Here is a 17,104-nt window from a genome sequence, read left to right on the forward strand (position 1 = left end):
CATTTGAACAAATGGATGGATTAGAAGATGCCAGGGGAAGAAAGTCCAGGCCTGAGCCTGAGTCTCAGAGGGTGCTGGAGGGAAGGTTGCCTGTATCCCCAGAGCAGCACAAGGTCCCTTGTTGAGGGTTGCAGATTTTGGAGCCAGGATCACATTCTTGTCCTACCTCCCAGCCCTTGGGCAAGGGCAGGGGGCTGACTGCCATGAGCAGGGGCAGGACGCAGTGTCTCCTGAAAAGCCAGTTGAGGCAGTCGTGGGGAGGGGCTGAAGACCCAGGGCAGCAGAAGACTGTCAGCCAGAAGCTGGGCTGAGGGCCAGGAGCTCATCCCTCCTGCCCTCCTCCCCCTGAGGCCTCCTAAGTCCCAGCTGAAGCCTCAAGTGTTGACATATTGGCAAGGGTTGGAGAGGGAAACAGCTGAGAGTGTGGCCTAGGTGTGGAGAGGGACATCAGAGGGAAGGGCAGGGGGTGGTTGGTAGGTCTGTCGTTGGTAGGTCTGTCGAGCTAGTTCAGAGGGAGCCTGAGACCAGAAGGATAGGGGCCAGTGGGTGGGTACAGTTGGGTGCAGGGGTAAAAGATATTTGGTTTGGGTGCCAAGAGGAGAGCCTGGGAGAGGGGGTGGTGGTGGGATCGCTGGTGGAAAGGCCAGGCACAAAGGAATGTGTAGGGTGTGAGCAAGTGGGGTCAGCAGAGTTATATGTGTGGGTGCCCAGGTGTGACGAGAAGCTGCACATGCTTTCAGACTTTGCTCAAACAAGGGTGACAAGGCCCACTCCCCTTGGAGGACCCAAGGTTCCATCCTAGATCCTGGACACTTGGCTCCACCCAGAACCACCTCCCAGACCCAGAGACCCAGAAGCTTCTGCCATCTCTCGGTTCTGTCTACAGAGGGTGACTAACTGTGCCACCTCTCCAAGCTTGAGCTCACCAAATCTGTTTCCCAGTTTCACGGTCCAGGGACAAAGTCAAATCTCTGGGCAACCTTAGGTGTGACTTTCCTGCCCTTGTCCAGCACCTGAATGAGGGAGTTTCCCATGCCAGGAGATTGCTGGGTAGGGAAGGGTGAGCTTCAGAATTCTAATCCGCCCCGAGATTGAGAGGTGGGATTTTTCCTTCGAAACGTACTCCATGTCTCTTTTCCACCTCTCTCTCTGTCCCACCCTACCATCTTCTGTCAGCCTCCGTCCCTCTCCTCAGTGCCTCATTCCCATTTGCCACTATTTGATTCAGGACTTTGGCATCTATCTCCGTACATGAGATTAGCCCGGAGTTGTCCTTTCTCTGCTGGTTTTAGTAACGTGGCTGTGCTGTTTCCTAGAGCGAATAGAGGAGGTTTCAGTAGCTGAGCTACCGCAGCGCCCACAAAGCACGCAATATGCGATGTGCTCATACACGGTGTGCTTGCCGCTCCACAGGGCCTCAGAGCGCGTGCCCTACCCACAGCCTCTCAGCACAGGAGCTGCTACTTGGTTTCCCAGCTCTGCTTCGGCTCTGCAGCAGGTCCTGCAGAATGGCAAATATTTCTTCCCCGTGCTTCAGCAAATCTTGCCCATAAAATCATCGGGATCTGAATCAGCCTTTGGGAAGATACATCTTAACTCTTGTTATTGGCCTACTCAGATTTGCCATTTCTTTTTGTACCAGTTTTGATCTCTCATATTTTCTAAGAAAATTTTAATTGCATCTAGCTTTTCATATCTATTCTTGTAAAGCCGTACCAAATTGTTCCCTTTTCAGTCCGGGTTTTATTTGTGTACGCTTTTCCCCCATCTTGATTATACATGTTAAATTTGTCCCCCTTTGTTCTGTTTTTTTCGGTCTTGGTTCATTGAAATCTCCCCCGCTGTACACTCAATTCATTTGCAGTTCCACCTTTCCCGGGCCATCCAAGCAGGAGCGCTTCACCCTTACTCTGTGCCATGGCAGGTGCTTAGCAAACTCAGTTCTCATGGAGGTCTGGCGAAAGAAGAGGTTATGTCATTCTGCCCCTTCTTGCTTCCACACCTCTCTCTGGATGATGACTCCTTCCTGGCCTAAATCCCACAGCCCCTAAATCTTGGTCACAGCTGTGTGCCAACTGGCCCTGCAGGGGAAGGTGCCTGCCTGTGTGTCACAGATACGCAAGCAAGCCCCCACCTCCCATGCTTTGGGGGATGGGAGCCGTCTGTCTATTTGTTCTTCCGCTAATGTTTACTGAAAGCCTGCTTTGTGTCAGGCACAGTTCTAGGAGCTGGAGGACCAGTGGTGAACAAAACAGAAAAGAGTGGGCCCAACAGGGAGACAATGAACAAGTAAGTCAGTAACTTGATCATGGAAAACTACATGAAAAACCATAAGGAAAAGAACAGAGTGCTGTGAGAGGATAGGACTCGGGGGTTGCTCTAAGATTGGAGACGAGAAGAAACCTCAGGGGCTTCCCTGGTGGCGCAGTGGTTGAGAGTCCGCCTGCCGATGCAGGGCACACGGGTTTGTGCCCCGGTCCGGGAAGATCCCACATGCCGCAGAGCGGCTGGGCCCGTAAGCCATGGCCGCTGAGCCTGCATGTCCGGAGCCTGTGCTCCGCAACGGGAGAGGCCACAACAGTGAGAGGCTCGCGTACCGAAAAAAAAAAAAAGAAGAAGAAACCTCAGGAGGTGACATTTATTCATTCATTCTGGTACTAGTTATTGAGGGAGTACCTTTCAAGTGCCAAACATTCTTCTAGTCAACAGGTATAAAAGTGAGGAAGGCATGGGCTTCCCTGGTGGTGCAGTGGTTAAGAATCTGCCTGCCAATGCAGGGTACATGGGTTTGAGCCCTGGTCCAGGAAGATCCCACGTGCCACGGAGCAACTGAGCCCGTGCACCACAACTACTGAAGCCCACGTGCTTAGAGCCTGTGCTCTGCAACAAGCCACCAGAATGAGTAGCCCCCACTCGATGCAACTAGAGAAAGCCCATGCGCAGCAACGAAGACCCAATGTAGCCAAAAATAAATTAAAATGAATAAATTAAAATAATTAATTAAAAAACAAAAACTGATTTTCTAAAAAAAAATAGTGAGGGAGGCAGACAAGCACTCTCTAGTGGGCAAATACAATTGGCAAGCTAACGAATAAACTGGATGATTTTTAGAGAGACATATGCTGCGTGGAAAGTAAAGAGTGTAACCCTAGAGCAGTTATGCACATTGCAATATTTAACCCAGGATGGGAAGTCAGACAAGGCTTCCCGGACGACGGGCAGACGGAGGGAGTGGGGTTGATGGCAGATAGCGACTGAGAAAGGAGAGAACTTTAGATGTGGAGTTAGGAGGGCCTCTCAAAGGGCGGCACCTGAGGGAAACCAAGAGGCAGCCAAGGGAAGACCTGGGTAGGACTTCCAGGCACAAAGAAATAGCTAGGGTAATTCCAGAAGAGGGTCCAGACCGGCATGGAGCCGGTGTGCCCAAGGAGAAGAAAGAAGAAAGAAGACAGCAGAGCAAGGGCTTTGAAGACCAGTGTAAAATGTTGGATTCCATTCTAGGCGCCAGGGGTGGGCTTGGAACGGTGGTACACGGCCACAGGCCTCAACTGGGAGGGGGCCTTCGCGCCGCCTCCTCTTTGTGACGTCACTGGATTGTGACGTCACGGAAAGACGCTCCAGCTCCTCCAGCCCCCGAGCCCCCGTCTCGCAGTAACATCGCGGCGGGTGCCGAGGCAGCTGGCTGGGCCATGAAACCTTAGGAGGCCATGTCGAAACGCGACGTCACCCTCACCAATGTCACCGTTGTCCAGCTCCCGCGACAGCCTTGCCCAGGTGAGGGAGGCGGCGGAGTGACCCCGGGGAGGGGAGGAAAGGGCGGTCGGGGAGCTCCTGTAGCCGGGTCTGAGTACCTGACGGCGAGCGGCGCACCAATAGTGTCCACCGGGAGCCGGGCAGGAGATGCGGGGGGTGGCCTTGCCCGCCGGGGCTCTTCCATCCGGAGCCGCTGCCCCTGCTCCCTCCAGCCCCACCCTCCTCACCACCGGGTTTGCCGGCAAAGTGGTTTCTACGGCGATGGTGGAGGGGACGAAGACTCCCGCCCCCAGGTTGGGTTTTGCACCAATAGCGCGGTGGAAGGGTAGAAACAGGGGCCAGGAGGGAGGCCGGAGCCGGGTTTACGAGGGGACACCTCTAGGACAGCCGCTGGTTGTTGAAGTACCTGGGCGAGCGAGGTTTCACATAAAATTGACGCTGCTGCGAAAGAGCCGCTTGGGGATCGGTGGACTTTGTCCTCCCTGGATCGCACAAAGCGAGGACACTTGAGCCCGCCAGGTGCCGAGCATTTTACAGGTGTGCGCTCTGTGAAGCCTCACAACCACCTTTGAGTTCAGTGTTTAGTGTCCCCATTTTACAGAGCGGCCACCAGATGTAAGAGGACACAAAGCACGTTTCTGGGTCTCAGCACGGGAATAGTGGAGTTGGGACTCGGAGTCCCTGCTCGCCCTACCTCCCCCGGCCAGAGGTGCGCGCACACGCTCCACGCTCCGGCCAGACGAATCCAGGCCTTCCGGAGGGCCACCCCATTCGCTCCCGGCCTCCTGCCTGGCCTCGGGCGAGGCAGTCGGCGGCCTCAGCAACGCAGGGGTGGGCGCGGCCGACGCGGGGCGGGGTTTGGGCGGGGCTCCAGGGTCCTGGAGACCCTGCTAGACGCAGCAGCAGGCAGGTTAACAGCTATGGGCCTTGAAAACTCTCCCTGCTTATCACTCGCTCAGTGATCTCGGGCCTCGGTTTCCCCACTGTAAAGTGGGTATATAGCACATACCTCACAGGACTCAGTGAGCTGATGCATGTGGAGAGCTCAGCACCGCACCTAGCCCTTGGCGGCACCCGGGAAATGGGAGCGACGTTGTAATTGGTAGAGAGCACACCCGATCCAGTGTTTCACCTACCGGCTGATGCTTCATCACTGAAGCTCCTCCGGGCTCTTCCTTCCCAGCGCAGCAGCTCTCCTCCAGCCCATGTACCCCACCCTGGAGCAAAGGGAGAAGGGAAGGCTGGGGGAAGTTGTGAGAGAAGGACCACCTGGGTTTTCTTTTGAAAGGTCACTGAGTGGGCTCAGATCCCCACTCTTCACCCATATGGACAAATCTCCCCTTTTCATGAGAGCAGAAACAGAACCCCCAGGGATACAAACATTCTTAAGGTCACCAATAACCACCAGTAAACACTGACTAATACCTTTATGAACTTGTAGTGCTACTGGAAACACGCACAGCCCAGCCTCACGCCACAAGGCCTGTGGCAGCCTGGAGAGACCAGGGAGAGAGACAGGTCGGCTGACCCCCAGCTCCTAACCCCACCCCCTCCAAGGTGCCTTTGATTCTGGTGCCAAGCACAACTCCTACCTTCATCCTCCAGGCTCTCTCCAATCCCTTCCCTCTCCCTTTCCTCACGAATACACTTCATGTCAGACTTTCTCCCCTCTATTAAAATCAGCACCTCCTGGGCCTTGAGATCTCACTAAGTCCTTACAGTAGCCCCCAGGTGGAGGGTCAGATGTGACATCAAGAAACAGGCCAGAGTTTCATTAACTTGCTCAAAACAACTCAGCTGGCAGGTGGCTGAGCCAGAGCTGACATCAAGGCCTGACCCCCGGCTTGAAACCCTCTACCAGCTAGGCCCCTGACTGCTGTCTCCACGCTTCTCCTTCCTACCTGAAGCCCTCACCTGTAGCTCAGGTGGCATAGCTTCAAGCACAGGTGCTCCCAGTGCAGCATGGGTGTAGATCTGTGTGTCCGGAGAGGCAGAAGCTGACATGGGTTTCCATTTGTTTCATATGTTACAAGAGACCTGTGTTTCCTAAACTTCTCTGAGGGTAAGCATCACCTTGTTGGAAACAGGATCCCTAGGCCTCAGTGCAAACCTAGAGTCAGATTTCCCTAGGAATCAGCCTCCCGGTGATTCTTACCAGAACAGTTTGGGGACCACTGGACTAGATCAATTATCAGGCAAGTTTGGGAAATGATCTTTGAAATATTAACGTACGTGGAATGTTTCCTAGACTCTATCATAAGCACTACATGTATCACTCATTTAATCCTCACAGTGACCCTCTGAGAGAAGTACTATTATCATCTCCATTTTACAGAGGAGGAAACTGAGGCACAGAGACTATCACCCCCAAGCAATTGTTAAAAATATATACCCACTGAGTTAGAATCTCCAGGGAAGAGGCCCTGGCATGGATATTTTAAAACAAGCCCACCCCCTGCTCATTCTGTTGATCAGGTCGGTTTAGGAAACACTGGGCTACATGGTTGGCCACTCAGGGCCAGGAGCCAGCAGCAGGTTCTGGGTGGCAAAGATGGCTCATTCTGTCGCAGTGATGGTGCGGCTCACTGCCCCTCCCCCACTCCCAACAGTGACCAGAGCACCACCCCCTCCGGAGCCCCAGCCAATCAAAGAGCAAGTCCCACCACCTCCACCTCCTGCACCTAAGAAGGTTTCTGTGGTTCGGGAGCTGACTGTTGGCATCAATGGGTGAGTCGCCCCGGCCCTTGAGCCATTCCTGAAGCTTTAGGGCCCGGCCTCTCCTCAGTTACTAACTGGAGCATTTCTTCATGTCTCAGCAATGCTTTCATTCTGCCCATCCTGGAAAAACACAGGGATAAGGTAAACAGGGCTCCACCTTCAGAGAGCTCACATTCCGGTGGGAAGTACAGTAAGACTGAAGAGGGCAGTGTTAGGCCGGGGAACTCAGGGAAGGCCTCTGGGAGGTGACACTGGAGTAAGGCCTGAGTGACAACTGTGCAGCAAGCAGTGGCTGTGGGGCGTAGGTGGCAGCTCAGCGTAATAAGGACGGGCAGGATTTCAGCATGGCTGGTGTGGCACAAGCAAGGGAGAAGAGGGAGGGCAGCGGAAAGCTGGCAGGGGCCTGGCAGACCGTGGTAAGGAGTCTGGACCTGGCTTTACTGTTAGAGAGTGGTGGAGGTTTTCAGGTCAAGAGATATAATCTGACCCGAAGTTCTACAAGATCCACCCAGCTACAAGGTTGGGAATAGGGGTAGAGGACAGATGGTCAGAGGCAGCACAGAAAGCAGTGAACAGGCTGGTGAGGTCATCTGGGCAAGACACTGGCCCACACAGGGACGGCTGCCTTCTTCCCCACCCAGTCCCCTTGAGTGGGACTCTCCTCTGTCACCCCCTTCCCCCTCATCCCCTCCTCTGCGTGCTGGTTGAGGATTCTGAGGCAACCCCCTCAGCTTTCGTTCCTGGACAGATTTGGACGCACTGGTCGCCTGGTGCGGCGTGCCTGCATGGAGAAGGGTGTTAAGGTGGTAGCAGTGAACGATCCGTTCATCGACCCAGAATACATGATGAGCAGCAGACAAAGGGCAGGACCGGGGAGAGTGGGACCAGGGTGGGGAAGGGGTTCAGGGGAGCTCTGTGGAAGGCACTCAGCTGCCATGTGGAACCGTCACTGAAGTGGGGACTCCCTGGCAATGCTCGCTCCCCGTCCAGCCCAAGACTAGGAGCCATTCTGTCTCCTGCAGGTGTACATGTTTAAGTATGACTCCACCCACGGCCAATACAAGGGGAGCGTGGAATACAGGAATGGACGGCTGGCCGTCGGTAACAATGAGATCAGCGTCTTCCAGCGGTAAGGGCGGCTGTCTTATGCAAGCCTGCAATATACTAATGCAGGGGATGTAGAGGTGACTAGAAGGGGATCCCAGACTCTCACATGGGGTTCATAACCCCCCAAATTGTGTGTGCACACGCCTCTGGGTACTGGTTTGGAGAGGGGGCCCACTGTACTCAAAATACTTTTTTATTTAACGCACATGTGCGTGTTTTCTCTCAGGCATATCCGCTCAACCTGTCTAAAACTCAACTCTTGATTATCCTTCAACCCTCAAATCTATTCATCTCCCTGCCCAGGAAATGGCATCACCATCTAGCCAACTGCTCCCACTCAGTTCCTACATAGGAGCCACAGAGACCTTTTCAAAACATCAACTGGACCTGATTACACCCCCACTTAAACACTCCAGTGGCTTCCCATCACCCCACAAATAAAATCCCAGCTGCTGATGGGGCCTCCCACCAACTATATGCCCTGCTCCCCAGCCTTCCCTTGTCACCTCAGCGACACTGGGCACCAACCTCCTGGGACCCTGCACCAGCAGCTCTTCTTAAAACCCACTTCACATAGCTCTCACTGATACAAATACTCCTTCACTGAAAGATATGTTTAGAATCTGTAAGTCAAAAGCAATAACACTGGATGTTTAATAAGCTTCAAATACATTTTCAAAATACCAAAAAAAAAAAAAATGGGAAACAGTAAACCTACTTTATCTTTCTAATGTAAATTATCAGCCACTGCCGGCCCTGTGGCTGCCTCCAATTTCCAATTTTACACACGCTTGCACACGCACACTCGTGAGCTCTCTCCAGCCCCAGGCAAGATCTGCAGCCTTCCCAGCACTCCTCCCAGCAGGTCCACTCTCAGCTCCACTGTTTATTTGTGGTCAGGTGGTCAGGGGTGGGTGGAGGTGGGGACTGGAGAGTCAGTGAGAATGGGAGAAGCTGCTTGACCCAAATTTGAAATCATGACAGCAAAAACAATTCCAAATTCCAGCAGAGCAGTCATTACTCAGACACACTGGGTCCTTTCCTTCCTCAGCCTGGGCGCCATCGTTGCTGCCACCTGGGGTATTTTCCCAGCGCTGCCCCATCCCCACACAGCCGCCCCCTCACTGTGTGCCCCGCTCAGGTGCCACCTTCCCTGGCGACTGCAGCGCGTCTTCCCCCTTCCCCACTGCTCTCCATTGCGCCACTGCGGATATCCTCGGATATCCTCCAGGCCGTCAGCACGAGCTGCATTGCTTGTGTGTGTACTTTGCCCCGCTCCACCCTTTCCACTTGGGTGACCCTGGGCAAGGCAATGAACTTCCCCAAGCCTGTTTCCTCAGCATACCCACCACAGCCACAGCAGGGAGCACGGCCAGAGGCATGTGAGGAGCACCAGGAAGGGCTCACGCAGCCTCCTGGCAAGGAGGGCCCTGTCAGCCTGTGGCACCCCTGCTGCTCTGGCACCCGCAGGCGCAGGCCCTGGCCCGGGGCAGACTCAGTACTTCCTTGAAGAATGAACAGAATCCTCAAAAGAAGCCCCTGGGCAGGAGGGCAGGGCCCATGACAGCCTAGGGGAAGGGGCTGGGGTCTCCAGGGGCACCGAGTCTCTGCCCCATGCCCGCTCAACAACTGCTACAAAGGAATTTGTTGAAGTGCCCTTCCCCCAGCTTGGAAGGCAGGAAATGAGGGGGGCATCAGAGAAGAGCTACTTGGGTCAGATGATGAAGTGTGACCTGACATTTGACCAGGGAGCATGAAGAACCACGTGTGGTGGCCCAGGGAGAAGAGAGGAAGCTGCTCATTCATTCATCCCTAGGGCCAGCCTGCCTGTGCTCCCAGGCAGCTCTGCCCCTACTCTTTTCAGTTCTGTCCTGGCTCTTCTGAAAAATGCCAGTAATAACAGTACTTACCTCAGGTCATCAGGGTTAAAGGAGTTCAATACAGGTAAAGCACTCAGCACATAGGCACATGGCAGGTGTTCAGTAAACATGTGTAGAATGGCTAATAAAAAGAAACCACACACAAACATTGACTGAACCCCTCTGGAGGGAGCAGACCCAGCCTTGCTGCCATGGAGTGCTCTAGAAGATGAGACAGACACTAACAATCACAAAAGCAAATACTGCAGTTGTGATAAAAGCTGAGGGAAAAGATTCGTATAGAGTTTACCCACGTATTGTTTGCTTGCTAAAGCCAAGTAGAAAACAGCAATAGTAGATGTTTAATATATTTCACACACGAATGTTTGATATCGAGTGGAAAATGTATGTTGATAAAACAAGAAACAGAAAATCTCCTTTACCTTTCCAATATAAACCACTAGCCGCTGCTAGCCCCAGGGCCGCCTCAAGGCTTCAGACCCCTGGGAGCTGCTCTCTGGATGTGCTGTGTGTTTTCAGGGACTTGCCTGGCCTCTGGCAGCAGGATCCCTGTTGCAGGAGCTGAGGAGTCAAGAGAAGAAGGGCTAGGAGGGCTGTGATGAAGCTGCCAGGGCTGAAGCCAGAAGCAGTAGGGCAGGCCTCACCCTCCTGGGGTCTACATCCTGGGCAGCATATGTAGTAAGGGCCTGACCTGGCTGGGAGTAGTCTAGATGGTCCCCCAGGCGGGGCTTGCGGCCTGAGTTGGGGAGGTGGCGGCTTGTACCCAGGCATAGCAGGTACAGTCAAGAAAAGTGGCCCACTCGGGGAGTTAGCGATGAGAGGAAAGGCCAGCAGGGTCGGACCCATCTGGGGCAGCTAGGGGTGTGTGGGGTGAGGGGAACAGACGGCCAGGCAGGAAGGTGTCTGGTCAGCCTTTCAAATGGTGAAGGCCACGGACTATGAAGGCGAGAGACTGACTCACGGTGCTACCGCCCCTCCACAGCAAGCAGCCCAAAGAAATCCCCGGAAGTCTGTCGGGAGCCCCTTTGTGGTGGAGGCCACAGGCGTGCACCTGTCCTTAGAGGAAACTACAGTAAGTCAGGACAGGTGCCCAGGGCCGCCCAGGGGGTGTGGCACTTGAAGCACCTCATGACACCTGTGAGCCTTCCCTAGGCCCACATTGAGGCAGGTGCCCTGCGTGTGGTCATCTGCGCGCCCTCTCCAGAGGCACCCATGTTTGTCATGGGGGTGAACGAAAAGGACTATAACCCCGGCTCCGTGAAAATTGTCAGGCAATGGGCAGCAACATTCTGAAGTGTGTGCCTGGAGGACAAGCCAGCCTGCGGTGGGGAGGAATCCGACTCACCCTCCCCACTCCCACTCCCACTCCCACTCGGCCCCTGGTGCTCTTTTCACATCAATGCACTTCTCCTCCCCAAAGTCTTAACAGCCATCTTGTTAATGTTACCCTAAAACCATCTGTTAGAACTGCACGACTTCTGGAGAACATGCTTGGGGAGCTTCCCCCAGCTGCACCTCTGGTGCCTCGTTCGGTCTGACGGCATCCCCAATGCTCCCTCATCCCCAGCCTGACTTTTCACAAAACCAAGCCTGGGTGCAAACCCTGAAAGGAGGTAAGGGTGGAAGGGTGGCTCTGCGACTCACCTCACAGTGCCTTGCACACCCAGGCCATTTCAGCAATGCATCCTGCACCACCAACTGCCTGGCCCCCCTCGCCAAGGTCATCCATGAGTGATTTGGGATTGTGGAAGGGCTGATGGTGAGGTGCGGAGAGGGGCTGGGGCAGGAGGCACAGCGGGGAAACTGTACCTCTTCCTCCCATACTTGCTTAGCGTGTGGGGTTAACAGGGAGAGACTGGCTTGGGGACGAGAAGCCCACCAGTGGTGAAGCCTTTTAAACTCTGGACCCTGCCTGCATGTGCCCCTCCTGTGACGGTGGTGGAGGCCCTGCCAGCCTCCACCCCTGGGTCACCACCCTGGGAAAAAGCGGTGTGGGAGCTTGGGGGCAAAAAGGCCTCACCTCAGCCCTCTTCTTCCCCAAGACCACAGTCCATTCCTACACTGCCACCCAGAAGACAGTGGACGGACCATCGGAGAAGGCCTGGCGAGACGGACGGGGTGCCCACCAGAACATCATCCCGGCCCCCACAGGGGCTGCCAAGGCTGTGGGCAAAGTCATCTAAGACCTCCAAGGGTATGAGGGCATGAAGCTGCAACAAGGGTGGGGGGTGCAACCCAGGAGGACTGGACTAGCCCCCAATCCTTGAGGTGTCTACTGAGCGGAAAGCAGAGACAAGGGGGAAATGATGAAGTCCCTGGGTTCTGACTCCCGCCCCCGATGTGGGATTCTCCAGGAAGCTGACTGGAATGGCGTTCCGAGTGCCAACCCCAGTCGTGTCTGCTGTGGACCTGACCTGCCGCCTGGCCCAGCCTACCCCGTCCTCAGGCATCGAGGAGGCCATAAAAGCAGAAGCCAAGGGGCCCATGGCCGGCATCCTTGCCTACACTGAGGATGAGGTAGGGGCTGAGCAGAAGGGACCCTGGGAAGAGCCCTCTGGGAAGGGAACGTGATTTTTCACTTGCCAAGGAGCTTTTTGCAGCGTATCAAGATAGGAACTGCAGGGCTGGGAAGGTCAGCTCTCCCCTACCTCAGAGTCTTTGCACTTGCTGCCCCTTTGGTCTGGAAAGCTTTTCCCTCAGGTGGCCACATAGTCTGTCCTCACCTTCTCCAAGTCGCTACTTCAACCTCTCATCTCAGAGAGATGTTCTTTTTGTGGCCCTTTTCCTTACCTGAAGTGTCATTTCACAGTCACTGTGGGCCTTGCTAGCATGTACACTCCAAGACAGCAGAGACTTTGGGCCTCGTTTTTCACTTCCATAGCTCCAGCCATCTTCCCAGGGCCTGGCACATAGCAGGTGCTCGATATATGCTTAGCGAACAAGACAAGGGCTCCCATTTCTCAACACTTGCTCGGGGCCGGCCACAGCCAGATGCCTTCCCTGTGAGGAATGGGTATCACATCTCTTTGCTCCCAGTACTGCCAGTTCTGTCCGTCTACCTTGGTGCTGTCTCCCTGCTTTAGCTCCTGAAGGTCCACCCTCACACAGCTGCCAGGATCTCTTAAAGAAATCAGATCACATCACCCCCAGAGCTGAAAACCTTCCTGTGGCCTTCCACCATGCTAGGGCCAAACCCCCAGGGCCTTTGTGCTGCAGTTCTTTCCACCTGAGACCCTGCTGAGGGCTGGAGTTGACCAGATCCTCCTAATCGTCCAGAGCCAGACTCACTGCCTCCCCGCAGGGAGGGCCTCTCGCTGCCACATTCCACGTGCATTTTTCCCCGGAAGAGATGTCTGTTGGTGCAGCATCAGAGGCTGTTTGCAGTCTGTATCCTTTGGCCAGTCCCCTACCTGAATAGCCCCCATTTGTCTTCCTCATACCCTGTCCCCAGCAGCTGGACAGAGGGCGGCTCCATCAGATACTGTAGATGAATGGATGACAGTGTGCCCACGAGCCTGAGCTCCTGGAGGTCCCTGCTCTACGACCCACGCTTATCTTTGAAATACTGATGGCCGGGTCGTGTCCACGGAATTTGTTGGCGATACTCATTTGTCTATCTTTGATGCTAAGGGTGGCATCACGCTCAACGACAACTTCGTGAAGCTCATTTCCTGGTAAGGGGGAAGAAAGGGGTCAGAGAACGTGAAGGGAGGCTGGGGGTGGTCGGGAGGGATCTCCTGAATCCCCTCCATCCCTCCCTCCCCAGGTACGACAACGAATATGGCTACAGTCACCGAGTGGTGGACCTCCTCCTTCAGCCGAGACAAGTGAAGCAGGCTGGCCCGCCTCAGTTTCCCAGTGCTCCCGGCCGGTACCCGTCTTTCCCGTCCCCGCCCTCGGCCCCCCGGGAGAAAGAGGGCGTCCCGCGCGAGGGGCCCGCGCCGCTGGTCCAACGGTGAAATAAAAACCCTGAGGGCTCACAGCTGCGCCCCGTGTCTCTGCGCCGGTCACAGCGGGGTCGGGTCCGGGATCCAGGCCCACCCCGCACGCGCTCGGTAGGCCCCGCGCCCTGACCCCGAGAGCGGCTCCCGCGGGGTCGGGATCGCGCAGGCACCAGCTCGGCCTCCCGCGTGTCGCCCGGGCACCGCGGCGGAGCCTGGTGACGTTAGCGCACCGCGCCGCGGACTCCGGCTCCCAGAAGGCCGCGCGCGCCGCGGCAGAGGCCGGTGGGCGCCAGGCCCGGGCTCGGGCGCCAGGCAGCCGAGGCAGAGAGGTGCGCTCCGGCGAGCCGGGCGGCAGGCGCCATGACGCTGTTCCACTTCGGGAACTGCTTCGCCCTGGCCTACTTCCCCTACTTCATCACCTACAAGTGCAGCGGCCTGTGAGTGCGGGGCAGCTGCGGGGCGGCCGCGGGGCAGGGGGGCGCGGGCCGGGCCGACCCCTCACCGCCCGCTCCCGCAGGTCCGAGTACAACGCCTTCTGGAAGTGCGTCCAGGCCGGGGTCACCTACCTCTTCGTGCAGCTGTGCAAGGTGAGGGCACCAGCTGTGCCGCGCGAGGGCTTCGCCTCCTCCCCCCCGCCCACCCCGCCCACCCCGCCCAGACCTCCCGGGGAGGAGCCGGGCTTGGATGGGCTGGAGCCCGAGGAGAGGTCCGCAAGCAACTTTTGTATAGCACTTTTAGTAACATTGAGAACATTCAATTGTATGACTAAGAAAGGTTTGGATACTGCTAAGAGCCTCTAACTAACCCCCAAGGTCCCACCGGCACTGCTACCACTGCCCTGGTGGGTAACCAGCCCCAGCACCTTCAGGCCTGACCCCGATCCCTTGTGATCACCACAGAACCCAGACTTCCAAGCCCCTGCCCTCAATCTCCCCTTCTCCTGCCTTCTTGCCTCCATCTGGTGGTCCCTCTCCTCATGGGCCCCCAGAACCCCAGTGTACTGCCCTCCACATAACACACTAACTTCCCACCAAACCCACGTGGTTGGTCTCCCTCACCTTGAGGTGACCTCTCTGTTTTCTGGTCTCAGATGCTGTTCCTGGCCACTTTCTTTCCCACCTGGGAAGGCGGCATCTATGACTTCATTGGGGTGAGTGGGGCAAGGGAGGGGGAGGGATTGCAGGAGTGGGGCCCCCTGGCATGTGTGCTTACTCAAGCCTCAACCTGACCCACAGGAGTTCATGAAGGCCAGCGTGGATGTGGCAGACCTGATAGGCCTAAACCTTGTCATGTCCCGGAATGCCGGCAAGGGGGAATACAAGATCATGGTTGCTGCCCTGGGCTGGGCCACCGCCGAGCTCATTATGTCCCGGTGTGTGCAGCAGCCTGGAGCCCAGATTCCTGAGAAGGGACACCTGGGTTCCAGGGGGGTGCCGGAGGGTGGGGGCTCAGATTCTGGGTGCTGAGGGTGTCTGGGTACTGGAGAATCCTTCCCTTTGCCTTCTTCAGCTGCATCCCTCTCTGGGTTGGAGCTCGGGGCATTGAGTTTGACTGGAAGTACATCCAGATGAGCATTGACTCCAACATCAGTCTGGTACGCAGTCCTGCTTTCCCCCACACGTGCCTTTTTGCTGGTGGCTCTACTCCTCCTGAGGCCTGGCCCTGACTTCCCGCTTCCCTCCAGGTCCATTACATCGTCGCATCTGCCCAGGTGTGGATGATAACACGCTACGACCTGTACCACACTTTCCGGCCAGCAGTCCTCCTGCTGATGTTCCTTAGCGTCTACAAGGCCTTCGTCATGGAGTGAGCTGGGTGGGGCTCGAGGATGGGCCCAAATGGGTTGGATTATCTCTTCTCCCTTCTTCATTGCGATGCTTCCCCACAGGACCTTCGTCCACCTGTGTTCCCTGGGCAGCTGGACGGCACTTCTGGCCCGAGCGGTGGTGACGGGGCTGCTGGCTCTCAGCACCCTGGCCCTGTATGTCGCTGTTGTCAACGTGCACTCCTAGGCTTGGTGGCCCAGACTTTCACATACCTTTTCCCTGTCTCCAGGTTTCAGTGAAGTAAACAGTATTTGGAAAGTTGTTTCTGCCTCTGTCTCTCTGTCTGGAACTATCTACCAACAGTGTGCTCTCCTGGGTCCCAGAGGCCCTTGTTTTGGAGCCAGGTAGACAAGCTGGGAGACTAGCCAGCATTCATCGGTCCTGTGTTCCTGGACCAGTTCCTTTGCTTCTGTTTTCCACAAGTTGACTGAGGGCTTGAAGCAGACAGTCTTTAAGCAGTGGCAGAGACCAGGGCCCTCAGGGAACAGGTGATAGAGGGGAGCTAGAATCCAAGAGATGGTTCTTGGGGGCTTCTCCTCGCAGCCTTAACCTGGCCCTCTCCCACATGGCCCTTCCCCGGCTGGTCACCTCCTAGGCTCCCAGCCCCCAAACCAAACCCCCATCCAATTTTTTTTTTGGCACACCACGCAGCTTGTGGGATTTTAGTTCCCTGACCAGGGATCAAACCCAGGCCCTCGGCAATGGGAGTGTGGAGTCCTAACCACTGGACCGCCGCCAGGAAATTCCCCCCATCCACCTTTTATATGGCAGCCAAGGGGATCTCTGAAACCTCAGTCTTACTCGCTCACCCTTCCCTGCTTACAACCACCTGGGGCTCCTCCTTGCGCAGGAACAGTCCAGTGACTTGACTGTTGGTTTTGCCCTTGAGGGCCTATTTTGTGATTCTGAGATCCTCAGATTAAATCCTGGCCTGAGTCTTCTTAGGGTGGAGTACAGAGACAGCTGCAGCCCAGTAGTAGAGCTGTTGAGCCCACCAATTTGCATGTTGTGCTGAATGCCACCCTTCTCATCCCAGCCCTTGCCTGGTCTAGTAGGGCCAGCTTCCTGCCCCTTTCTCTCCCCATCCCTGAGGGGGATGGATTAGAAGCAGGGCTTTGACTGTCATGCTTAAGCTGTACCTGGATGCAAGTCCTGCCCACCTGGGAAGGTGCTCCCAGTCCTGGTGTTCCCAGTGGGATCCCCCAGGGCATGGGATAGGGCAGGTGCCCCCTCCCTCCCTCCACGAGGCTGTCCAGGTCCTGTGATAATGTTATTTGACCCTGGGCCTAGGAAGGCACCAAGCACAGCTCTGTTCAGCTCTGCTGTGAGTCTTGGTGTTTTCAGAGGGAGCATTTACCCTGAGGTGGGGCAACCACCATCTAGCCCCACCTCCTCCTCATCGCTCCTAGTCAAGACAGGGTCCACAGGGGTCTTGGGTGGGGAGGTAAGAGGTCACCCTGAGTTTGATATGAAAAGGGAGTAGATGGGGCGCTCCCCCAGCCCACGTCGGTGGATATGCAGTGGCATTGCTTTCCCCGGACCGCCATCCTATGCCCCATGTAGCCTTTTGCACATATTGGGACGGTGAAGGTTGCAGAAATGACTGTTAAACAACTATTTGCTGAGCAGGCACTCTGATCCAGGCCCCTTACTGGTGGCCACCTGTCTGTGAAACAGTCCCAGCTGTCATGGGGCTCAGGGACAATCAGGGAGCACAGGCCAGAGGGATCAGGGCTGTGATGGGTGGAGCCTCGTGGGACTGGTGGGCCTGATTCGCTAGACTACAGTGATCAGGGCTGTGATGGGAAAAGAGGGCTATGTCTGTCCTGGAGGAGAGGATGTGTGAGCTGAGACCAAGAGGATGTTAGTGGAGCAA

At 55.9% G+C, this 17,104-nt stretch overlaps 2 protein-coding genes across 2 annotated transcripts; both read left to right on the forward strand.

Annotated features, from left to right (window-relative positions):
- The first annotated feature begins 3,613 nt into the window (after positions 1-3,613).
- Positions 3,614-13,438, forward strand: GAPDHS (glyceraldehyde-3-phosphate dehydrogenase, spermatogenic). Its single transcript, XM_004284174.3, is given in 13 exon segments — positions 3,614-3,774; positions 6,363-6,480; positions 7,220-7,315; positions 7,493-7,600; positions 10,441-10,460; positions 10,463-10,530; positions 10,611-10,729; positions 11,136-11,217; positions 11,501-11,652; positions 11,813-11,974; positions 13,034-13,132; positions 13,225-13,269; positions 13,271-13,438. Coding segments are annotated over 13 exon segments (1,155 nt in total). The 5' UTR covers positions 3,614-3,707; the 3' UTR covers positions 13,290-13,438.
- A 202-nt stretch (positions 13,439-13,640) lies between these two features.
- Positions 13,641-15,489, forward strand: TMEM147 (transmembrane protein 147). The gene is made up of 7 exons (XM_004284184.3): positions 13,641-13,839; positions 13,920-13,989; positions 14,493-14,552; positions 14,638-14,774; positions 14,912-14,996; positions 15,087-15,208; positions 15,291-15,489. Exons 1-7 carry the CDS (start codon positions 13,763-13,765, stop codon positions 15,412-15,414), a joined length of 675 nt encoding a protein of 224 aa, XP_004284232.1. The 5' UTR covers positions 13,641-13,762; the 3' UTR covers positions 15,415-15,489.
- Positions 15,490-17,104: the final 1,615 nt, after the last annotated feature.

This window comes from Orcinus orca, chromosome 20 (assembly GCF_937001465.1).
Source record: "Orcinus orca chromosome 20, mOrcOrc1.1, whole genome shotgun sequence".
Classification (NCBI taxonomy): Eukaryota; Metazoa; Chordata; class Mammalia; order Artiodactyla; family Delphinidae; genus Orcinus; species Orcinus orca.